Consider the following 23,549-nt stretch of genomic DNA (forward strand, 5'->3'; position numbering starts at 1 on the left):
TCAACGTTTCAGGTGCTACTTTATTGGCACCTTTCGTCAGGATACAAACACAACAATCAAAACATACCTTATATACAGGGCCATCTTAACAGCAGTGTAGGCCCCTGGGCACAGCAATGCACTGAGCCCCCTACCCATCCTCCAGCGGTAGGGGTGGGGGGTGCTATCAGTGGCAGCTTTGATGTCCCACGGGCGGTAGGGGGTGTTCTATCTTCCCCCAGCATGTAGGACCTGGAGCAGTAATTTCTGTTAATTACTCCTTTACTGCACAGATGGGGCTAAACTCTAGAGGGGGCATTGGGTTGAATGAAGAAGCCCTGGTACATGACTAACAGGGTGATAGGGGGTGTTTAATATGTAGGGAAGGGGTGGATAGTGGAGTGGGTTTAATATTTATCATTTTCCAGTGGGAGGGCAGCTTGCTTGACTGCAGATATCTCAAGGCTTTGAATCGGATAAAAAAAAAAAACTAGAGAGTCCCACCTTTTAGGAGGTACTGGGGACGTGGGCATCAGAACTCAGAAGCCATAGCAATCCACCAACGAAAATCTAAAACTGCATATTAGGTGTGGGCATCAGAGCTCAGAAGCCAGAGCAATCCACCAACGAAAATCTAAAACTGCATATTAGGTGTGTGGAGCTGGAGCAGGTTCCAGCTGCTGGAAGGCTGATATCTCTGGTTTTGGGCATAGTAGAGACAAGCTGCCAGTGTTCACCAAAAGGGGAGAGTCGCAGCTTCTGGATTATACTCTCAGAAAAACTCTAAGTCAGACAGAACCCAAGATATCTGGCTGGGAAGAGCAATTAACAGGCTCGGATGGGGACCACTGCTTTCAAGCCAGATATCTCCGGTTCCCCAGGTCCGATTTTCAAAAATCTGGTACCCCTGGAAAGAGGGGACCCTCAGCTATCAGCCTAGGGCCTTTATACTCATGGGGCCCTTGGGAAAGAGCCCATTGAGCCCATACGAAAAGACGGCCCTGCTTATATAGATCACAGTGCCCAGAACCAAATCACATTCCCCGCCCGTTTCCAGTCGCGGGCGCAGCCGCGTCATACGCTGGCCCGCAGCAGGAGGTGGAATCTGTTCCCCTAGCAACCACCAACGCTGCTAGACACCCTCGTGCGCCGGGCTTCCTGTCACCGGCACGCCTCCGGAAGCGCGTCAAATTGCGTCTTCCAAACGGCGGCCGGGAGAGGGGCCCGTAACCAAGACAACTACATAATTAAGAACAATAAATGGACTTCCGGACTGCACGGCTTTTAGATCAATCATAATAACAGATCAAGATCTGAAAACAAGCAAGCAACATTTCAAATCGAGCTAATCCATATTGAAAATAGATATCAAATAATATAATAGACAAGCTGATTATGCACAGCATACATAATTACTCTATTACAAGCCCGTAAAATAAGATTTTACTTACCGATAAATCTATTTCTCGTAGTCCGTAGTGGATGCTGGGGACTCCGTCAGGACTATGGGGAATAGCGGCTCCGCAGGAGACAGGGCACAAAAAGTAAGCTTTTAGGATCACATGGTGTGTACTGGCTCCTCCCCCTATGACCCTCCTCCAAGCCTCAGTTAGGTACTGTGCCCGGACGAGCGTACACAATAAGGAAGGATCTTGAATCCCGGGTAAGACTCATACCAGCCACACCAATCACACCGTACAACCTGTGATTTGAACCCAGTTAACAGTATGATAACAACGAAGGAGCCTCTGAAAAGATGGCCCACAACAATAACAACCCGATTTTTGTAACAATAATTATGTACAAGTAATGCAGACAATCCGCACTTGGGATGGGCGCCCAGCATCCACTACGGACTACGAGAAATAGATTTATCGGTAAGTAAAATCTTATTTTCTCTAACGTCCTAGTGGATGCTGGGGACTCCGTCAGGACCATGGGGATTATACCAAAGCTCCCAAACGGGCGGGAGAGTGCGGATGACTCTGCAGCACCGAATGAGAGAAACTCCAGGTCCTCCTCAGCCAGGGTATCAAATTTGTAGAATTTTACAAACGTGTTCCCCCCTGACCACGTAGCTGCTCGGCAAAGTTGTAAAGCCGAGACCCCTCGGGCAGCCGCCCAAGATGAGCCCACCTTCCTTGTGGAATGGGCATTTACAGATTTTGGCTGTGGCAGGCCTGCCACAGAATGTGCAAGCTGAATTGTACTACAAATCCAACGAGCAATAGTCTGCTTAGAAGCAGGAGCACCCAGCTTTTTGGGTGCATACAATATAAACAGCAAGTCAGACTTTCTGACTCCAGCCGTCCTGGAATATATATATATATATATATATATATATATATATATTTTCAGGGCCCTGACAACGTCTAGCAACTTGGAGTCCTCCAAGTCCCTAGTAGCCGCAGGCACCACAATAGGTTGTTTCAGGTGAAACGCTGACACCACCTTAGGAAGAAACTGGGGACAAGTCCGCAGTTCTGCCCTGTCCGAATGGAAAATTAAATATGGGCTTTTGTAAGACAAAGCCGCCAATTCTGACAATCGCCTGGCCGAGGCCAGGGCCAACAGCATGGTCACTTTCCATGTGAGATATTTCAAATCCACAGATTTGAGCGGTTCAAACCAATATGATTTGAGGAATCCCAACACTACGTTGAGATCCCACGGTGCCACTGGAGGCACAAAAGGGGCTGTATATGCAATACTCCCTTGACAAACGTCTGGACTTCAGGAACCGAAGCCAATTCTTTCTGGAAGAAAATCTACAGGGCCGAAACTTGAACCTTAATGGACCCCAATTTGAGGCTCATAGACACTCCTGTTTGCAGGAAGTGCAGAAATCGACCTAGTTGAAATTTCTTCGTGGGGCCTTCCTGGCCTCACCCACGCAACATATTTTCACCACATGTGGTGATAACGTTGTGCGGTCACCTCCTTCCTGGCTTTGACCAGGGTAGGTATGACCTCTTCCGAAATGCCTTTTCCCTTAGGATCCGGTGTTCAACCGCCATGCCGTCAAACGCAGCCGCGGTAAGTCTTGGAACAGACATGGTACTTGCTGAAGCAAGTCCCTTCTTAGCTCCCGAGGCCATTAGTCCTCTGTGAGCATCTCTTGAAGTTCCGGGTACCAAGTCCCTCTTGGCCAATCCGGAGCCACGAGTATAGTTCTTACTCCTCTACGTCTTATAATTTTCAATACCTTGGTTATGAGAAGCAGAGGAGGGAACACATACACCGACTGTTACACCCACGGTGTTACCAGGACGTCCACAGCTATCGCCTGAAGGTCTCGTGACCTGGCGCAATACCTGTCCCGTTTTTTGTTCGGGCGGGACGCCATCATGTCCACCTTTGGTCTTTCCCAACGGTTCACAATCATGCGGAAAACTTCCCGATGAAGTTCCCACTCTCCCGGGTGGAGGTCGTGCCTGCTGAGGAAGTCTGCTTCCCAGTCGTCCACTCCCGGAATGAACACTGCTGACAGTGCTATCACATGATTTTCCGCCTAGCGAAAAATCCTTGCAGTTTTGCCACTGCCCTCCTGCTTCTTGTGCCGCCCTTTCTGTTTACGTGGGCGACTACCGTGATGTTATCCCACTGGATCAATACCGGCTGACCTTGAAGCAGAGGTCTTGCTAAGCTTAGAGCATTATAAATTTGCTCTTAGCTCCAGTATATTTATGTGGAGAGAATTCTCCAGACTTGATCACACTCCCTGGAAATTTTTTCCCTGTGTGACTGCTCCCCAGCCTCTCAGGCTGGCCTCCGTGGTCACCAGCATCCAATCCTGAATGCCGAATCTGCGGCCCTCTAGAAGATGAGCACTCTGTAATCACCACAGGAGAGACACCCTTGTCCTTGGATATAGGGTTATCCGCTGATGCATCTGAAGATGCGATCCGGACCATTTGTCCAGCAGATCCCACTGAAGAGTTCTTGCGTGAAATCTGCCGAATGGAATCGCTTCGTAATAAGCCACCATTTTTACCAGGACTCTTGTGCAATGATGCACTGACACTTTTCCTGGTTTTAGGAGGATCCCGATTAGCTCGGATAACTCCCTGGCTTTCTCCTCTGGGAGAAACACCTTTTTCTGGACTGTGTCCAGAATCATCCCTAGGACCAGCAGACGTGTCGTCGGAACAACTGCGGTTTTGGAATATTTAGAATCCACCCGTGCTGTCGTAGAACTACTTGAGATAGTGCTACTCCGACCTCCAACTGTTCACTGGACCTTGTTCTTATCAGGAGGTCGTCCATTTTCTTTGAAGACGAATCCTCATTTCGGTCATTACCTTGGTAAGGACCCGGGGTGCCTTGGACAATCCAACGGCATCGTCTGAAACTGATAGTGACAGTTCTGTACCACGAACCTGAGGTACCCTTGGTGAGAAAGGCAAATTTTGGGACATGGAGGTAAGCATCCCTGATGTCCCGGGACACCATATAGTCCCCTTCTTCCCGGTTCGCTATCACTGCTCTGAGTGACTGCATCTGGATTTGAACCTTTGTAAGTGTTCAAATATTTCAGATTTAGAATAGGTCTCACCTAGCCTTCTGGCTTCAGTACCACCATATAGTGTGGAATAATACCCCTTTCCTTGTTGTAGGAGGGGTAATTTTATTATCACCTGCTGGGAATACAGCTTGTGAATTGTTTTCAATACTGCCTCCCTGTCGGAGGGAGACATTGGTACAGCAGACTACAGGAACCTGCGAGGGGGAAACGTCTCGACATTCCAATCTGTACCCCTTGGATACTACTTGTAGGATAGCGTCATGCTGAGAACTTGGTAGAAGCGGTGGAGGGCTTCTGTTCCTGGGAATGGGCTGCCTGCTGCAGTCTTCTTCCCTTTCCTCTATCCCTGGGCAGATATGACTCTTATAGGGACGAAAGGACTGAGGCTGAAAAGACGGTGTCTTTTTCTGCAGAGATGTGACTTAGGGTAAAAAACGGTGGATTTTCCAGCAGTTGCCGTGGCCACCAGGTCCCATGGACCGACCCCAAATAATTCCTCCCCTTTATACGGCAATACATCTTTGTGCCGTTTGGAATCTGCATCACCTGACCACTGTCGTGTCCATAAACATCTTCTTGCAGATATGGACATCGCATTTACTCTTGATGCCAGAGTGCAAATATCCCTCTGCGCATCTCGCATATATAGAAATGCATCCTTTAAATGCTCTATAGTCAATAAAATACTGTCCCTGTCAAGGGTATCAATATTTTTAGTCAGGGAATCCGACCAAGCCACCTCAGCTCTGCACATCCAGGCTGAGGCGATCGCTGGTCGCAGCATAACACCAGCATGTGTGTGTATACTTTTTAGGATATTTTCCAGCCTCCTATCAGCTGGCTCCTTAAGTACGGCCCTATCTGTAGATGGTACCGCCACTTGTTCTGATAAGCATGTGAGCGCCTTATCCACCCTAAGGGGTGTTTCCCAACGCGCCCTAACTTCTGGCGGGAAAGGGTATACCGCCAATAATTTTTTATCGGGGGAAACCCACGCATCATCACACACTTCATTTAATTTATCTGATTCAGGAAAAACTACAGGTAGTTTTTTCACATCCCACATAATACCCTTTTTGTGGTACTTGTAGTATCAGAAATATGTAACACCTCCTACATTGCCCTTAACGTGTGGCCCTAAAGGAAAATACGTTTGTTTCTTCACCGTCGACACTGAAATCAGTGTCCGTGTCTGGGTCTGTGTCGACCGACTGAGGTAAATGGGCGTTTTACAGCCCCTGACGGTGTTTGAGACGCCTGGACAGGTACTAATTTGTTCGCCGACCGTCTCATGCCGTCAACCGGCTTGCAGCGTGTTGACATTATCACGTAATTCCATAAATAAGCCATCCATTCCGGTGTCGACTCCCTAGAGAGTGACATCACCATTACAGGCAATTTGCTCCGCCTCCTCACCAACATTTTCCTCATACATGTCGACACACACGTACCGACATACAGCACACACATAGGGAATGCTCTGATAGAGGACAGGACCCACTAGCCCTTTGGGGAGACAGAGGGAGAGTTTGCCAGCACACACCAAAACGCTATAATTATACAGGGACAACCTTTATATAAGTGTTCCTCCCTTATAGCATTTTAATATATATTCATATCGCCAAATCAGTGCCCCCCCTCTCTGTTTTAACCCTGTTTCTGTAGTGCAGTGCAGGGGAGAGCATGGGAGCCTTCCCACCAGCAATTCTGTGAGGGAAAATGGCGCTGTGTGCTGAGGAGAATAGGCCCCGCCCCCTTTTCGGCGGGCTTCTTCTCCGGAGTCTGTGATATCTGGCAGGGGTTAAATACATCCATATAGCCTCAAGGGCTATATGTGATGTATTTTTCGCCATACAGGTATTATACATTGCTGCCCAGGGCGCCCCCCCCCCGCGCCCTGCACCCTCCGTGACCGCTGTGTGAAGTGTGCTGACAACAATGGCGCACAGCTGCAGTGCTGTGCGCTACCTGATGAAGACTGAAAGTCTTCTGCCGCCTGGTTCCGGACCTCTTCAATCTTCAGCATCTGCAAGGGGGGTCGGCGGCGCGGCTCCGGGACGAACCCCAGGGCGAGACCTGTGTTCCGACTCCCTCTGGAGCTAATGGTGTCCAGTAGCCTAAGAAGCCAATCCATCCTGCACGCAGGTGAGTTCACTTCTCTCCCCTAAGTCCCTCGATGCAGTGAGCCTGTTGCCAGCAGGACTCACTGAAAATAAAGAACCTAAAAACTTTTTCTAAGCAACTCTTTAAGAGAGCCACCTAGATTGCACCCTGCTCGGACGGGCACAAAAACCTAACTGAGGCTTGGAGGAGGGTCATAGGGGGAGGAGCCAGTGCACACCATGTGATCCTAAAAGCTTACTTTTTGTGCCCTGTCTCCTGCGGAGCCGCTATTCCCCATGGTCCTGACGGAGTCCCCAGCATCCACTAGGACGTTAGAGAAATATACATGTTGCACAGAAAATATTCATACCAAGCTAATCCATTGTAATTAAATCCAATAGTGACAACAAATAGTTCCCGGTAACTACCACAATCAATCCCTGTATTACAACATTTTAAGCATATCAGAGAGAACCATATTTCATAGATTGCTGCAGAAACTAAGACAACCTTTGCATAGGGAGCTTCAATTTATCATAAAAAGCAAAGAAAAGATACATTTTCATTCAGGCCCACAGGTGAGACGGTATTGAGGTCAAATATCCATCGTGCCTCTAGTTGCAATAACTTCTTGCCACGATCACCCCCTCTCACCATTGGGGGGACGTGATCAACCAATTTATAGCGCAAAGTTGCCATACTATGGCCTGCTTCCTTAAAGTGGCGCGCCACTGGTTGTTCGGTAGGTTTTCCTTCCAGGGCCATTCTGATAGCAGATCTATGTTGTGCAGCTCGTTCCCGCCGGTGACAGGAAGCCCGGCGCACGAGGGTGTCTAGCAGCGTTGGTGGTTGCTAGGGGAACAGATTCCACCTCCTGCTGCGGGCCAGCATATGACGCGGCTGCGCCCGCGACCGGAAACGGGCGGGGAATGTGATTTGGTTCTGGGCACTGTGATCTATATAAGGTATGTTTTGATTGTTGTGTTTGTATCCTGACGAAAGGTGCCAATAAAGTAGCACCTGAAACGTTGAAATTAAGCCTGTGTAGCTGTTACGTTTTTTTTAATCCGTGGAGTGCCACCCGTCTCGCTCTCGCTCTGCATCTTCCTTCTGGATCGTGGGAAGGCACCCAGGTATTTAAAGCAACATACATGGAGTGCCGGTCATAGTGGATTTATGTATATATATATATATATATATATATATATACACACACACACACACACACACACACACACACACACACACGCGTGTGTGTGTGTGTGTGTGTGTGTGTGTGTGTGTGTGTGTGTAGTGTTCTGAAAAAAATGTATATACTGTATTTGAAAATTTAATTGTCTTTTATTTTAAATCACACATTTCTTAGCGGTCATACCCAGGATTAGAACCCATGACCTGTTACCCTAACAGCAGACACTTTACTGATGGAGTTATTTGCTCCTGTACAGGAAGCATGAGAATTCTAACTATATGAAGTTACGTGTAATTGTCAGAGAAGTATCTTCATATAGTTAGAATTCTCATATTTCCTATACAGGAGCAAACAGCTTCATCAGTAAGGTGTCTGTTTCCAGTGTAATAGGTCGTGGTTTCTAATCCTGGGTGTGCCACTTGTAAAATTTGTATCTACAGTATAATAAAGAGGGTGTGATTTGTAAGGTGCAGGGACCAGTGAGGAAGTCGGCCACTGAAAAGACAGTGGCAGCTATCAATTAACTTAATTCAATGGTGTCATAGAATGGGAGGAGAGGTGCCCCCCTTCAGAGCAGGAGCCCGGCGGCAGATGACTCCGTTGCCTACCAGAGTTCTGCCTCTGATGTGCTTACAAAGAATGTGCCGTGTGCTGGGATGGGAGAGAGGCTGCTGCATCCCTGCCCAAAGTGCCACTATTCCTGGAGTATAGACAAGAATGCTTTGTATACAGTATGTACAGAAAATGAAATACACAATTTTTCTGGGCATTTTTGTTTTCAGTAATGTACGCTCATTTTATTTACAACTGCGCATCCACCACATTGTATATCTGGGTAAGAACACAGATTTAATTGCAAAGAGGGAGTTTTCCTTAATCTGTGGGGCTGGCTTGGTTTTAAACCAAAGTGCAATAAATAGTGGCAAACTGCTCTAATCAAGCTGGTAACAATCCTCAGGTGCTGCGGGAGTGGGTTACTCTAGACAAGAAAAACAAAAGGGATTTTTCCCACGCACTCTGCTGGCTGTTAGTAAGAAGAACTATATACTATGTAATAATAGAAAATTTAGAGCTCTTCGTTACATATGTTTTGCAAAAGATATGATAAGCCTCCAGGCCACTTCACGGCTGCTCTATTACTTTAGGTCCCTAACTAAGCATAAGTCCAGGGCCTGGAACCCACAAAGTCGGCTCAGGCCCGACCACCCTAGGGCAGCACACCATTAAGATACATTAAGCAATTGTATGACCCATAGTGGATGTTATTAATTATTATTATTATGCTGTGCGTGAGTTTGGGGAATGGTACCCCCCCCCCCCCCCCGGGTCTGGTGTGACTGGGCTACCTTGGGGTAGCACGCCATAATATTTATCTAGCACTTATGTAACACGCTTATTTTTCCACTAATATTACTCTTTTGAGTATTTTATTAACACCCTTATTTTTGTAGCACTTTCTAACCCATAGCTTCTGCTTCTTTCTTAACACATATTAACACTTTAGTATCTTAATGGTGTGCTGCCCTAGGGTGGTCGGGCCTGAGCCGACTTTGTGGGGTCCAGGCCCTGGACTTATGCTTAGTTAGGGACCTCCAGTAATAGAGCAGCCGTGAAGTGGCCTGGAGGCTTATCATATCTTTTGCAAAACATATGTAACGAAGACCTCTAAATTTTCTATTATTACATAGTATATAGGGGGTAATTCCAAGTTGATCGCAGCAGGAATTTTTTTAGCAGTTGGGCAAAACCATGTGCACTGCAGAGGGGGGGGGGCAGATATAACATTTGCAGAGAGAGTTAGATTTGGATGGGTTATTTTGTTTCTGTGCAGGGTAAATACTGGCTGCTTTATTTTTACACTGCAATTTAGATTGCAGATTGAACTCACCACACCCAAATCTATTTCTCTGCACATGTTATATCTGCCTCCCCTGCAGTGCACATGGTTTTGCCCAACTGCTAAAAAATCTCCTGCTGCGATAAACTTGGAATTACCCCCATAGTTCTTCTTACTAACAGCCAGCAGAGTGCGTGAGAAAAATCCCTTTTGTTTTTTTTAAACCAAAGTACATGAATGGTTCACTTCATGTATAACAGCCTCCTACCACTTTAACATCATCCATTTCATTAAATAAAGCTTTTCAGTTCTTCCAATATAGTGTTTGATGTAGCCTCATCTATTGCTTAAACTATCCATGAGAGTGAGGACACAGTGGGGCTGTCCTTTTTATCTGTGGATCTTTATGTATGTTTGGTGCACTGAGTTATGTTGGATAAAGTACACCTAGAAATGTACTTCTCCAACTAAATGCAACTGGAAATCACAATTAAAGTATGAGACCCAATCTCTGCCAGCCATTCGCTGATGCACAAATCAAGTCCTTTTGTGATGTGGAAATGATCATGTGCCCATCTGATCATCAAGGCTTCCATTTTGGATGGGAATCTGACAAACTCTATCAGTGGTGACAATACTAAAAGTGAAACTGAACCTTTTGTTGTGTATAATATATCCATGGAAGTGTTTATGGTAGAATACTTCAGGAAGTGAAAGCATGACATCACTTTAGTTGAGCTTCAAGCAGTAGAATGAGAAGGGAAACCCATCAGTCTACTCATAGTTGTAAGACCGCAGATTAATGTCTGTGGGGGCCCCTGGGCAACAAATTTGTGGGGCCCCTACACACTGTCATCACAACTGCAAAAAAACATCAGAGTAGGAGTACAGCATTTACCTGTCTCCTCTCCGTCCTCCTCGGCAGCTGAGCTGTTCCTTTACTACTGCGGCCGCCGAGGAGCTTCACTCACAGCAGTGTGAAGTCTTGCGAGATAATGCCAAATCTTGCATGACTTCACACTGCAGTGAGTGAAGCTCCTCGGCGGGCGCAGCTGTAATGGAACGTCTCAGCTGCCGAGGAGGACGGAGAGGAGACAGGTAAATGCTGTACTCCTACTCCGATGTTTTTTTGCAGTTGTGAGGACAGTGTGTGGGGGACCCACTTGTGTGGGGGCCCTGGGATGACCGCCCCTTCCGCCCCGCCGTTAATCCGGCTCTGGGTACAGTATGGGCCAAAAGACCACAAAAATAGCCACACAGAAACCTCTACCCTGCATAAACTATATGGATTGCAGCTCTGAAGGAAACCCTTTCAGTACCAGTGCACAGTGAATTTGAAAGCTTCCAGGGGGATAGTTGCCCTTCTGCATTCCTGCCCCCCTTCCTCTATATGAGCCATGAGATTTCTAAAATAAATATAACTGAGCAAACAAAGATTGCACTACTTCTGTCTTTTATGCAAAGTAGGCAAAGGCTTATTATCAGAGATTATTTGAACAAGGAAGTTTGCGTGACTATACACTTTTACCACCACAACATTCTTTGCACTTTTATATAAGAGCAATACAAGCAATACAAAAGGGAAAGGGCATTGTGTGCATTTCCAAACATCTTTCTGTCACACAGCTATTTTATTGCAGTGCATAACAACAAGCTAATCAGTAGAGCTATATCCAAAGCTTACAATGTGCTTTGTTGTCAAAGTTTTATCACGGTGCTTATCTATACATGTAATAAAACTGTAAGGTTGTGTCTGCACATTGCAATTTTTTTGAGAAATATACTTCTAGGGACTGTTTATGAACTAAGTGGATAAAAAAAAATTCTGAATTTCTTTTCTGTCTGCGTTCATTCTGGCATCATTCAACAACTACTGGATGAAATTGGATTGCGCTTTCACTATAGCATAGTCTAGTGACCTAGAAATAAACGAAGGTATCTATGATCTCGATGTGACATCAAGGAGAGGAGCAATAAAGAAAAAATAGACACTTGACACTCAGCGCACTGGAAGTTGGTGTTCCGATTATGGTCCCGCAGGCCAAAGTTATGCAACGGAACCCGACTTAAAGTGACTGCTCTGCAGAGGAATCTAATGGAGGCAGATATTCTAACGGGATGTGGTGCAGATGATACTGTGTTTATACCACGCACTGTATACCCCTTATCCCCAATCATTTTCATTTTAAGTGTCTGCAGTTTCTTGTAAACGTTTGCTTCGCTATAACTATCCACAAGTCGCAGAGGCAAATGCCCAGGGCTACGGGCGTAAATCCCAGGACAAGCTGCTTCTCCCAAGGGCAGCTTTACGTGGCTTGCTCACGAGTTAGTAGTCCCAAGCATCTTTTTGTGTTAATACCTGAAGGAAAAACTGCAAATATTGTTTACAAAGAATTGTTGTGATCAATGGGGGGTCATTCCGAGTTGATCTCTAGCTGCAATTGTTCGCAGCGCAGCAATCAGGCTAAAAAAAGGCAATTCTGCGCATGCATATGCGGCGCAATGTGCACACGCAATGTACGGTCACAACGAACGATGCAGTTTTGCACAGGGTCTAGCGATGCATTTCAGTCGCATTGGTTGCCGCAGAGTGATTGACATGAAGTGGGCATTTCTGGGTGGCAACTGACCGTTTTCAGGGAGTGTTTGGAAAAACGCAGGCGTGCCAGGGAAAATGCAGGCGTGGTTGGGCAAACGCTGGGCGGGTGTGTGGCGTCAAATACGGAACTGAATAGTCTGAAGTGATCGCAAGTGCTGAGTAGGTTTTGAGCTACTCTGAAACTACACAAAAATTTTTTTGCAGCGCTCTGCGATACTACCGTTCGCACCTCTGCTAAGCTAAAATACACTCCCAGTGGGCGGCGGCATAGCGTTTGCACGGCTGCTAAAAACTGCTCGCGAGTGATCAAATCGGAATGAACCCCAATGTGTATGACATAAAATATCACAATATTAATGGCACTACTGTCTGAGCGATAACAGACATCCACACAAGCAAAGCTGCTGGCAAATACTAGTTTTCTATAATCCAAGATCTTCTTATGTTTATCTTGCTGACACTTTAGTTCAGTCTGTCACAGCTCAGGACATGTGGCCTGGAATATTCTAAAATGGACCAGAGCTGAAACCAGTGCTGGGACACAATTATTGGTCAGCCTGCAGTCTGATGTGGTTGGGTTTGTGTTACCGGCGGTCAGGAGACCGCCAATCACCATACCAATGCCAGGACCCTGGCTGTTAGGTGGCTGACGGGCTCGTGACTTGCTGTGCTCGTGGACACCCACGAGTGGGAATAGTCCCTGTTGGTCGGCATGCCGACTGGCGGGATATTCAGGGTTTGAGATCCTGGCTTCGGTATTGTGACCGGCGGTCACATAACCGCATCCCGTCTGATGTGGTTTGTCCAATGAGCTGTGGCTGAACAACCAGATTATAGATAGTGGCATATTGGCAGCTACAGGAACCCATCTTACCTGCTCCTTGTACCTGCGCACAGGTGGTTGCATAAAGCCAGGTTCCCCTCAGACTAGCACTAATAAACTCTGTGAATACTGTAAAGAATCTAAGCAGTGGGGGGAAACAAGAGGTGGAATCCCCGCCATTTCCCTACTTCTTAGAGGGAATCACTAGTGATTCGCTAGTAGCATCAATATTGTGTATTTGCATCTGCCTCTGACCGCCTACAAATAATATGGCTTTCTCAGGGCTATGTGCAGATCTTTACTTGTTTGGAATCGTGCATATATGCCTTTACCTAGCCTGTGTCAGAATGCGCTCATCTCATCTATTCAGGTGCAAGTGGCAGAATCTCTGAAATCAGCATTGGCGCACATACACGCGCCCTTTGTTCAGGGCATGCTTAGCGCAATTTCACGCATGATACACTATGCCAACTGGCATAGAACTTGCTCTGCATCTTCTCACAAGTGTGGTCTTTTAACAGTGCATAGAGTATCAGATGTGTCACAGGAGGACAAATAAACCCTCAATTTAGTAAACCATAAAATACAATGCTGTTCCCACATAGCTATACAATTTCAGTATGATCTCACCCTGTGAGATGTAAGGTTGCGTATCTATTGGTTCATCTGTTCTTGGAACAGGTACAGGAGGCCGACTCATTGCTACTGATGTGTGTAGTGTGCCATCACAAACTGTGTCATAAAGTTTATCAGAACATAGGTGGTATGGATCTTCTTTACTGCTGTCATCATCATCATCATTACTGTCCAATCCACTTCCTAGAAATTGACAGTATCAACATACAAAAGAAAAGCAAGAACATAAATAATGAATTTGTTTTTGAGAAATCAAAATACAGATAACAGCAATTGTGATATTTCTTATATTTTTAAATGATGACACCAGTTACACATCTGTATAAGCAGAATCCACTGACAAACAGCCTACGGCTACCAGTTGGAGAGTCATTCATTAAAAGGAAACTGAAGATCATATTCATTTGTTTAAATAAAACGTAGTCTAGAACATCACATGGTTATGCTTCATTTATGATTGTTAGACTAGTGATACCCATTATTTTCAAGTCAGAGCAGCAAAGCATACCGCCGTTGCAACTTGTGCCATATTTTTTCTTTTCTTTTCGTTTTTTGAGGGGTGTGGCCACGCTTCCCAGGTTTGCCCACACCCCCTCCAACACATGGGAATTAATGTCCCCCTTTCTACATCCCAGAAAACATTGATGCTATACTTCCCTGGCCTGTACCCGGAGGCCATTAGAAAATGTCTAGGTACATCACTGTTTTGGTAATCCAGGAAAATTTATTTGATATATTATTAAAAAATATATACAGATTTAAAAAAAAAAAATCTACAAAAGGAAGCTTACCCTGTAGGATTTTCCGTAGCACTGATTCATTTGAAGTTAGAACATGCGGTTCCACTGATGGACCTTTAGCTCGCATCATATCAACATCTGCAGGGGAATAAGTTACAGTTTATATTACACATCTAATTGAAGATGGTGTTAAACTACTTGACTATAGAATTAATAAGTGTAATAAAGCCAGGATTGAGTCTAACTATTCCATTACTTGAAAGTGCAACTCCGGCACATGTGCAAGCAAAAAACATTGCTCCACTGCGTTCGACATCACCGTTGCGACCCGACTCAATGTGCAATTTCATGGTCAATAGGCGGTAATGCTGTGTGGCTCACATTGGTCCTGATGCATAGTAAAACTAATGCCGAATTCTGGAGCATGTCTTGCATAATTTTGCCCTGGGCGCAGGAGATGCACAGTCATACACATTTCAGTAAGATCTCAGCTTAGGACTGAAGAGCCATAATGGTGCTGTAGCTGGACATTCTCATGTAGACAAGTGCCTAGCTACCATAGGTGCAGGCAGTGCATCTGCTACGGGGCCCAGAGCTGAGAGGGGCCCACCTGCCCTGTCAAAGTTACATGTGTTATATACATTTTTCACCATTGTGTGGTATGTAGGGGTCCTTTCAATCTTTTTCCTTGGGGCCTGCAATATATCTAGGTATGCCCCTGAACCTGCTTACTGTAGTGTGGCATGTAGTGCATTTTAATGTTATATAATATAAACCGCGCACTGTAATGAGGCACAATAAGAACGGGGAGCACTATATATCATAATGTGAATTGGGGGTACTATGCGGCATAATGTGTACTGGCAGCTCCAAAATGTGACATAGGGTAAACTTATGCACTACTGTGAAGAAACTAGGGCACTACTATGGGGCATAACATTAAATAAGGCTCTACTATGGTTCAGAAAATGAACTAGGGCACTATTATAGGGCATAAAATGAAAAACTGCTGCAGAGAAGTGTCTCTCTAGAAGCATTGGGACAGGGGCCCCCTCAAAATGTTGCTATGGGGCCCACAAAGTTCTGGCTACGCCCCTGCATGTATACAAAGGTTCAGTAAGGGCAGAACTGTGGGCTATGCAGAATTGTATGTTAGCAAAATATATGCACCAGGTATAGGCTGGTGCAAATCTGCACTAATGATGATGATAACAAGTAGCAAACCAAGCGCATAAATAGAGGCACCCAGACCACAAAGTGTACAACTAAGCATACAGGCAAATATATGCATTTATTTCTGCGGAAGCATCTATGGCCGGCTCATCATAGCATCAGGTCCATTTTATTTTTCTGTGTTCAGATGGCTATTAATGTGTCACATTCTGTAAAGCAGAAGAGAAACTTAATGTGGTCCACCGTTACAGCTTTTTTTTTTTGTTATAATTCTTTATTTTAAATGGTCAGTCAAAACAGGACAAAACACAGAAAAAAAGGGGCAACAAGAGCCCAATACAAACAAATTTTAACAAACAAAATGAAAAACAATAAAAGTCAGGTGACTAATGGAAGGGAGAGGGAAATACGAGGAGTTAGGGCAAGAGGAGGAATGGGGGGCACGAAACAGTATCAGAAGGGTAAATACACAATAAGTATCCAAACATAAGAGAAAACAACAGTATAGGGGCAGACTAGATGCGCCAAGTGATTCTTATCTGCCGTCAAATTCTATGTTTCTATGGGGGTGATTCCGAGTTGATCGCTCGCTAGCTACTTTTAGCAGCCGTGCAAACGCATTGTCGCCACCCACGGGGGAGTGTATTTTTGCTTTGCAAGTGTGTGATCACATGTGCAGCCAAGCGGCACAAAAACATTGTGTGCAAAACAAGACCAGCCCTGTAGTTACTTATCTTGTGCAATGATTCTAGCGTCGGAGATCCCGGAATTGACGTCAGGTACCTGCCCTGCAAACGCCTGGTCATGCCTGCGTTTTCCCTACCACTCCCAGAAAACGGTCAGTTGACACCCATAAATGCCCTCTTCCTGTCAATCTCCTTGCGATCGGCTGTGCGAATGGATTCGTCGCTAGAAGCATTGCACAGCAACAATGCTGTTTGTACCCGTACAACGCGCGTGTGCATTGCAGTGCATACGCATGCGCAGTTTTGCCATTTTTTTACCTGATCGCTGCGCTGCGAAAATCAGCAGCGAGCAATCAACTCGGAATGACCCACTATATTTCTAGGGGGTGGAAGCAAAAAGAAAAGAGAAAACATAATTTGCTGCCCATGGCTAAGGTTAGCAATCAAAAGGAAGAGGGTGGGGGGTCTATGCTCAGCAAACAGCCAGGGAGCCCAAACTTGGGGAGAAAAATATCCTCAATCACGGAGGTGATAAGTTATTTCCTCCATGGCCGCAATATGCCAAATTTGGGTCTTAAGTACAGAGAGTATATCACAAGGAGTATAATACTAGCGATAACAAATTTTATAAGCAGACTATTTTATTTTGGCTGCGATAAAGCTTTTGGCTATCCACAGTCTCATGTCACCCCATGCCTCATCATTTGGAGGAGGTCCATGATCCCACTCCCAAGCAATTTAATGGGGCCTGAAAGAGGGGAGGGTGATATATAGAAGGCGTGCATAAAGCTGGGAAATGAAACTCTTAGACAAGGGGCGATGATTACTCATACTCTCTCAAACGTGGTATGGGCACAGAGAACAGAAAGTGAAGGCAGGGAGTGTAGGAAATCCAAACTTTAAGGAATTCAAAAGGGTTAAGTATCCAGCATGGGGTTTTCAGTTGTAGTTCAGACAGAGACAACCACTGACCTTTGGTCAGAAATATCAGCGGATAATTTAAAACCTACCAGAGTCCAATTATGGAACCTTGTAGTAGGAGATGCAAAAGGAAACATGTGATTGGACCAATTAGGAGTCAAGGGAGATATTGGGGAGGTAAGATTCATATTGAAAGAGTAGAGATCCCAGAGTTTGGTATTAAATTTGACAATGGGGAGCACTTGAGATCCAGGGTATCGGTGTGCAGAGGATAAGTCCCATGGGGGGGTTAAATCTGGAAGATTAACATAGGCCGATTTAATGTCAAGCCAGGACGTAGAGCCTGGGGGAGAGTAGCAACAATATGGAAGATATAAGGGTCAGATAGTAGATTCTGATGTCAGGAAAACTTCTACCACCTCCTAGAACTGACTTTCCCAGGGTTATGGCTGCAATTCGTGAGGGGCCGGTGGTATCAAATAAAGTGGACAAGGGTTTTTTGAATATTACTGAGGAAGAAAGCAGGAACAGCTACGAGGGGGGTCTGAAAGAGCGAGGTATTGGTAGGTCAGCTAAATCCCCAATTACTTTATCTTTTTGGATTGCCATTTGAAGTTAAAATTAGTTCTGAGGCTTTCAGCTTCCCGAGGGGGAACATGGAGCAGCATGGCTTCTGACTTCGAATAGTTAATCTTGTAGCAGGAGACAGTGCTGTAAGACTGAAGAACAGAAAAAAAGGTTTGGGAGAGAGATCACCAGTTGGGTCAAGAATAGAAGAATATCATCCACAAAGAGGGAAATCTTGGGATTGGTATGGCTCACTTGCACACTTTGTATATCAGGATGGGATATGATTTGAAATGCAAGTGGTTTAATTATAAGGGTTAACATCAAGGGGGACAGGGGGCAACCCTGTTATGTGCCATTACGGATGAGGAATGGGCCAGAAGGTACATCATTGATCAGGACTGTAGCAGAGGAGGCAAAGTATAGTGCCAGGAGATCAGTGAGGGAGTCTCCAAACATGCCAAAAGCTTCAAGAGCAGCTTTCAGAAAACTCCACTAGATCCTATCGAATGCAACTAAGGAGAGTAAAATAGTAGGGGATCTTCTGGAGTTTGAGATATGAATAAGATCAATAGCATGCTTAGTGTTATCTCTTGCCTGATCAACTGGGATAAACCCTATCTAGTCATAATGGATCAGGAAGGGGAGAAAGGGTTTTAAGGTGGTTCTCCAGGATTTTAGCAAATATGCTGAACTCAAGATTAAGGAGGGAGATGGGCCTGAACCTAGCACAATTAAGTGAATCCTTGCCCTCCTTAGAGATCATTACAATTCCGGTTTTCAGCAACTCATGAGGGAAATGATCGCATTGAAGAATCTTATTAAAGATAGAATGGTGGTAAGGAACGGGCAAGTCAGAGATTTTTTTTGTAACACGTGGCCTTAAACCCATCTGGGCCAGGAGAGTTGCCTTTTTTGTTTGACCTTTTATGGTCTGTTCAATTTCCTCAACAGAAATCTCAGTGTACAGATGGTCTACAACATTATGAAATCTTTTTGGCAGGTTAGACTTGGCAAAGAAATCAGAATTCAGGGCAGAGTGGGACAGGAGGAATGGGGTGACAGAGGAACATGACAAATGGTACAGGTCAGCAGGGGCGGATTGGCCCACCAGGACACCATGACAGATTCCAATAGGCTGGTCCCATATCCCTCTCAGCCAGGCTTATTCACACTCAGGCTGGGCTGGTTCACACTGCTTCCAGTACTTGCGGTTCATTGGAGCACAATCTGGAAGTTAGGATAGCGGACACTTCCAGGTGCCGCTAGCCGTGAAAAGTGGTGAAGCTGTGCTACCAACGGGGAACCTGAAGAAATTTAACCAGCCCAGCAGCATTCTCTCTCTGGCCCCAGCCAAAGGTCTCTTCAACGAGCCCAGCCCGGGAGCAGCAGCATAGCGATGGTCGGAGCCGGGTTCACTACACCCGTCACCACCCTGGAGCCCGCAATCTCACTGAACTGGCCAGAGCGGCGACTGAGCACTGAAGGGGCCCTGTCAGAGAGATGTTATTTTTATTACATTATTTGCATTATCATGTTGGTGTAAAGGTTAGGGCGTCCCCAGTCACAGTGTATGGTTTGGGGACTGGACAGGAGCAGGATGTACCTTGTTCTCAGGATGCCAGCAGATCAGGCTGCACTCACAGCCAGCCCTGGGACAATCTCTAACGCAAAGTCCTTCAGCCCTATAGCTGCCCAATGTCTGTCCATGATGATGGGCCTATTTATGTAATGCGGTGGCTACGTATGTAATGCGGTGGCTCTGTATGTAATGTGGTGCTATTCGTATAATGTGGTGCTATACCTGTAATGTGGTGCTATTCGTGTTATGTGGTGCTATATGTGTAATGCAGTGCTATAGGTGTGGTGCGGTGCTATACGTGTAATGTGGTGCTATTCGTGTTATGTGGTGCTATTTGTGTAATGCAGTGCTATATGTGTAGTGCAGTGCTATTCATGTAATATGTGGTGGCTATGTATGTAATCAGGGGCGGATTGGCCACTGGGACAGATTCCGCTGCGCGGGTCCCCTGTGTCTGTGTTTCACTACTTGTGTGTGCTCCCTCCCTGTACTGTGCTGTATGTAGTGTGTGCTCCCCCTCCCTGTACTGTGCTGTATGTAGTGTGTGCTCCCTCCCTATACTGTATGTAGTGTGTGCGCCTCCTCCCTGTACTGTGCTGTATGTAGTGTGTGCTCCCCCTCTCTGTACTGTGCTGTATGTAGTGTGTGCTCCTTCCCTGTACTGTGCTGTATGTAGTGTGTGCTCCCCCTCCCTGTACTGTGCTGTATGTAGTGTGTGCTCCCTCCCTGTACTGTATGTAGTGTGTGCGCCTCCTCCCTGTACTGTGCTGTATGTAGTGTGTGCTCCCCCTCTCTGTACTGTGCTGTATGTAGTGTGTGCTCCTTCCCTGTACTGTGCTGTATGTAGTGTGTGCGCCTCCTCCCTGTACTGTGCTGTATGTAGTGTGTGCTCCCCCTCCCTGTACTGTTCTGTATGTAGTGTGTGCTCCCTCCCTGTACTGTGCTGTATGTAGTGTGTGCTCCCCCTCCCTGTACTGTGCTGTATGTAGTGTGTGCTCCCTCCCTGTACTGTGCTGTATGTAGTGTGTGCTCCCCCTCCCTGTACTGTGCTGTATGTAGTGTGTGCGCCTCCTCCCTGTACTGTGCTGTATGAAGTGTGTGCTCCCCCTCCCTGTACTGTGCTGTATGTAGTGTGTGCTCCCCCTCCCTGTACTGTGCTGTATGTAGTGTGTGCTCCCCCTCTCTGTACTGTGCTGTATGTAGTGTGTGCTCCCACCCTGTATTGTGCTGTATGTAGTGTGTGCTCCCTCCCTGTACTGTGCTGTATGTAGTGTGCGCTCCTCCTCCCTGTACTGTGCTGTATGTAGTGTGTGCTCCCTCCCTGTACTGTGCTGTATGTAGTGTGTGCTCCCACCCTGTACTGTGCTGTATGTAGTGTGTGCTCCCCCTCCCTGTACTGTGCTGTATGTAGTGTGTGCTCCCCCTCCCTGTACTGTGCTGTATGTAATATGTGCTCCGCCTCCCTGTACTGTATGTAGTGTGTGCTCCCTCCCTGTACTGTGCTGTATGTAGTGTGTGCTCCCCCTCCCTGTACTGTGCTATGTGTAGTGTGTGCTCCCTCCCTGTACTGTATGTAGTGTGTGCGCCTCCTCCCTGTACTGTGCTGTATGTAGTGTGTGCTCCCTCCCTGTACTGTGCTGTATGTAGTGTGTGCTCCCCCTCTCTGTACTGTGCTGTATGTAGTGTGTGCTCCTTCTCTGTACTGTGCTGTATGTAGTGTGTGCTCCGCCTCCCTGTACTGTGCTGTATGTAGTGTGCGCTCCCCCTCCCTGTACTGTGCTGTATGTAGTGTGTGCTCCTTCCCTGTACTGTGCTGTATGTAGTGTGTGCTCCCTCCATGTACTGTGCTGTATGTAGTGTGTGTCCCCTCCCTGTACTGTGCTGTATGTAGTGTGTGCTCCCTCCCTGTACTGTGCTGTATGTAGTGTGTGCTCCCCCTCCCTGTACTGTGCTGTATGTAGTGTGTGCGCCTCCTCCCTGTACTGTGCTGTATGAAGTGTGTGCTCCCCCTCCCTGTACTGTGCTGTATGTAGTGTGTGCTCCCCCTCCCTGTACTGTGCTGTATGTAGTGTGTGCTCCCCCTCTCTGTACTGTGCTGTATGTAGTGTGTGCTCCCACCCTGTATTGTGCTGTATGTAGTGTGTGCTCCCTCCCTGTACTGTGCTGTATGTAGTGTGCGCTCCTCCTCCCTGTACTGTGCTGTATGTAGTGTGTGCTCCCTCCCTGTACTGTGCTGTATGTAGTGTGTGCTCCCACCCTGTACTGTGCTGTATGTAGTGTGTGCTCCCCCTCCCTGTACTGTGCTGTATGTAGTGTGTGCTCCCCCTCCCTGTACTGTGCTGTATGTAATATGTGCTCCGCCTCCCTGTACTGTATGTAGTGTGTGCTCCCTCCCTGTACTGTGCTGTATGTAGTGTGTGCTCCCCCTCCCTGTACTGTGCTATGTGTAGTGTGTGCTCCCTCCCTGTACTGTATGTAGTGTGTGCGCCTCCTCCCTGTACTGTGCTGTATGTAGTGTGTGCTCCCTCCCTGTACTGTGCTGTATGTAGTGTGTGCTCCCCCTCTCTGTACTGTGCTGTATGTAGTGTGTGCTCCTTCTCTGTACTGTGCTGTATGTAGTGTGTGCTCCGCCTCCCTGTACTGTGCTGTATGTAGTGTGCGCTCCCCCTCCCTGTACTGTGCTGTATGTAGTGTGTGCTCCTTCCCTGTACTGTGCTGTATGTAGTGTGTGCTCCCTCCATGTACTGTGCTGTATGTAGTGTGTGTCCCCTCCCTGTACTGTGCTGTATGTAGTGTGTGCTCCCCCTCCCTGTACTGTGCTGTATGTAGTGTGTGCTCCCCCTCTCTGTACTGTGCTGTAGGTAGTGTGTGCTCCTTCCCTGTACTGTGCTGTATGTAGTGTGTGCTCCCTCCCTGTACTGTATGTATTGTGTGCTCCCTCCCTGAACTATGCTGTATGTAGTATGTAGTGTGTGCTCCCCCTCCCTGTACTGTGCTGTATGCATACTTGCCTACTTTTGAAAAAGCATTTCATGGAGATTGTGAAAGTAACACCTATCAGCGCGGACGTGTACGGCTACATCTGAGAGGCGTGTCATGAAAATGACTTATATCCATATGTAAATGAGCCCCAAAGTTTGTAAGATCTACTTGTTGAAGAAAAGGCACTCATATTTTTCAGGAATTGTGTATTGTGTTTTACAAGAGGTTCCACATACTGTAAGTAGTCATGAGAAAATAGGATTTTGGTACTTATCGATAAATCCTTTTCTCCTAGTCCGTAGAGGATGCTGGGGACACCAAAAGGACCATGGGGTATAGACGGGATACGCAGGAGCTTGGGCACACTAAAAAAACTTAATCTGGGTGTGAACTGGCTCCTCCCTCTATGCCCCTCCTCCAGACCTCAGTTATAGGAACTGTGCCCATGAGAGACGGACATTTCAAGGAAAAGATTTTTGTTTAAACTAAGGGCTACAAACCGACCAGCCCACACCACAAACATACCGTACCACCGGAGTAACTTTAAACCAGATAACAGTATGCATTAACACCAGCAACAAGCTGAAACAAAACAATACACAACCCATGTAAAAACTAATTTAACCAGCAAGAAAACACTGCAAGTAATAGTCCGCACCGGGACGGGCGCCCAGCATCCTCTACGGACTAGGAGAAAAGGATTTATTGGTAAGTACCAAAATCCTATTTTCTCTTACGTCCTAGAGGATGCTGGGGACACCAAAAGGACCATGGGGATTATACCAAAGCTCCAGAACGGGCGGGAGAGTGCGGACGACTCTGCAGCACCGACTGAGCAAACGCCAGGTCCTCATCGGCCAGGGTATCAAACTTATAGAATCTAGCAAACGTGTTAGAACCCGACCAAGTAGCTGCTCGGCAAAGCCGCCCAAGATGAGCCCACTTTCCTGGTAGAATGGGCTTTCACCGACTTCGGCACCGGTAGTCCGACCGAAGAATGAGCCTGCTGGATCGTACTACAAATCCAGCGTGCAATAGTCTGTTTTGAAGCAGGATGACCAATCTTGTTGGCAGCATACAAGACAAACAACGCCTCAGTCTTCCTAGCAACAGCTGTCCTAGTGACGTAGATCTTCAACGCTCTTACAACATCCAGAGATTTTGGAATCGCCACCGCTTCCGTAGCCACCGGAACCACAATAGG

The 23,549-nt window shown here is 46.6% G+C and overlaps 1 protein-coding gene across 1 annotated transcript in view; it reads right to left on the reverse strand.

The window, feature by feature from the left end:
• PIK3AP1 (phosphoinositide-3-kinase adaptor protein 1) overlaps positions 1-23,549 on the reverse strand; it is a 288,810-nt gene that overhangs the window by 64,299 nt on the left and 200,962 nt on the right. Inside the window, exons 9-10 of the mRNA XM_063963241.1 lie at positions 14,486-14,572; positions 13,646-13,877 (exon numbers count right to left, since the gene is read on the reverse strand). Coding sequence (XP_063819311.1) covers positions 13,646-13,877; positions 14,486-14,572 — 319 coding nt within the window. The remainder of the gene's footprint in view (positions 1-13,645; positions 13,878-14,485; positions 14,573-23,549) is intronic.

Source organism: Pseudophryne corroboree, chromosome 3 (genome assembly GCF_028390025.1).
Source record: "Pseudophryne corroboree isolate aPseCor3 chromosome 3, aPseCor3.hap2, whole genome shotgun sequence".
Classification (NCBI taxonomy): domain Eukaryota; kingdom Metazoa; phylum Chordata; class Amphibia; order Anura; family Myobatrachidae; genus Pseudophryne; species Pseudophryne corroboree.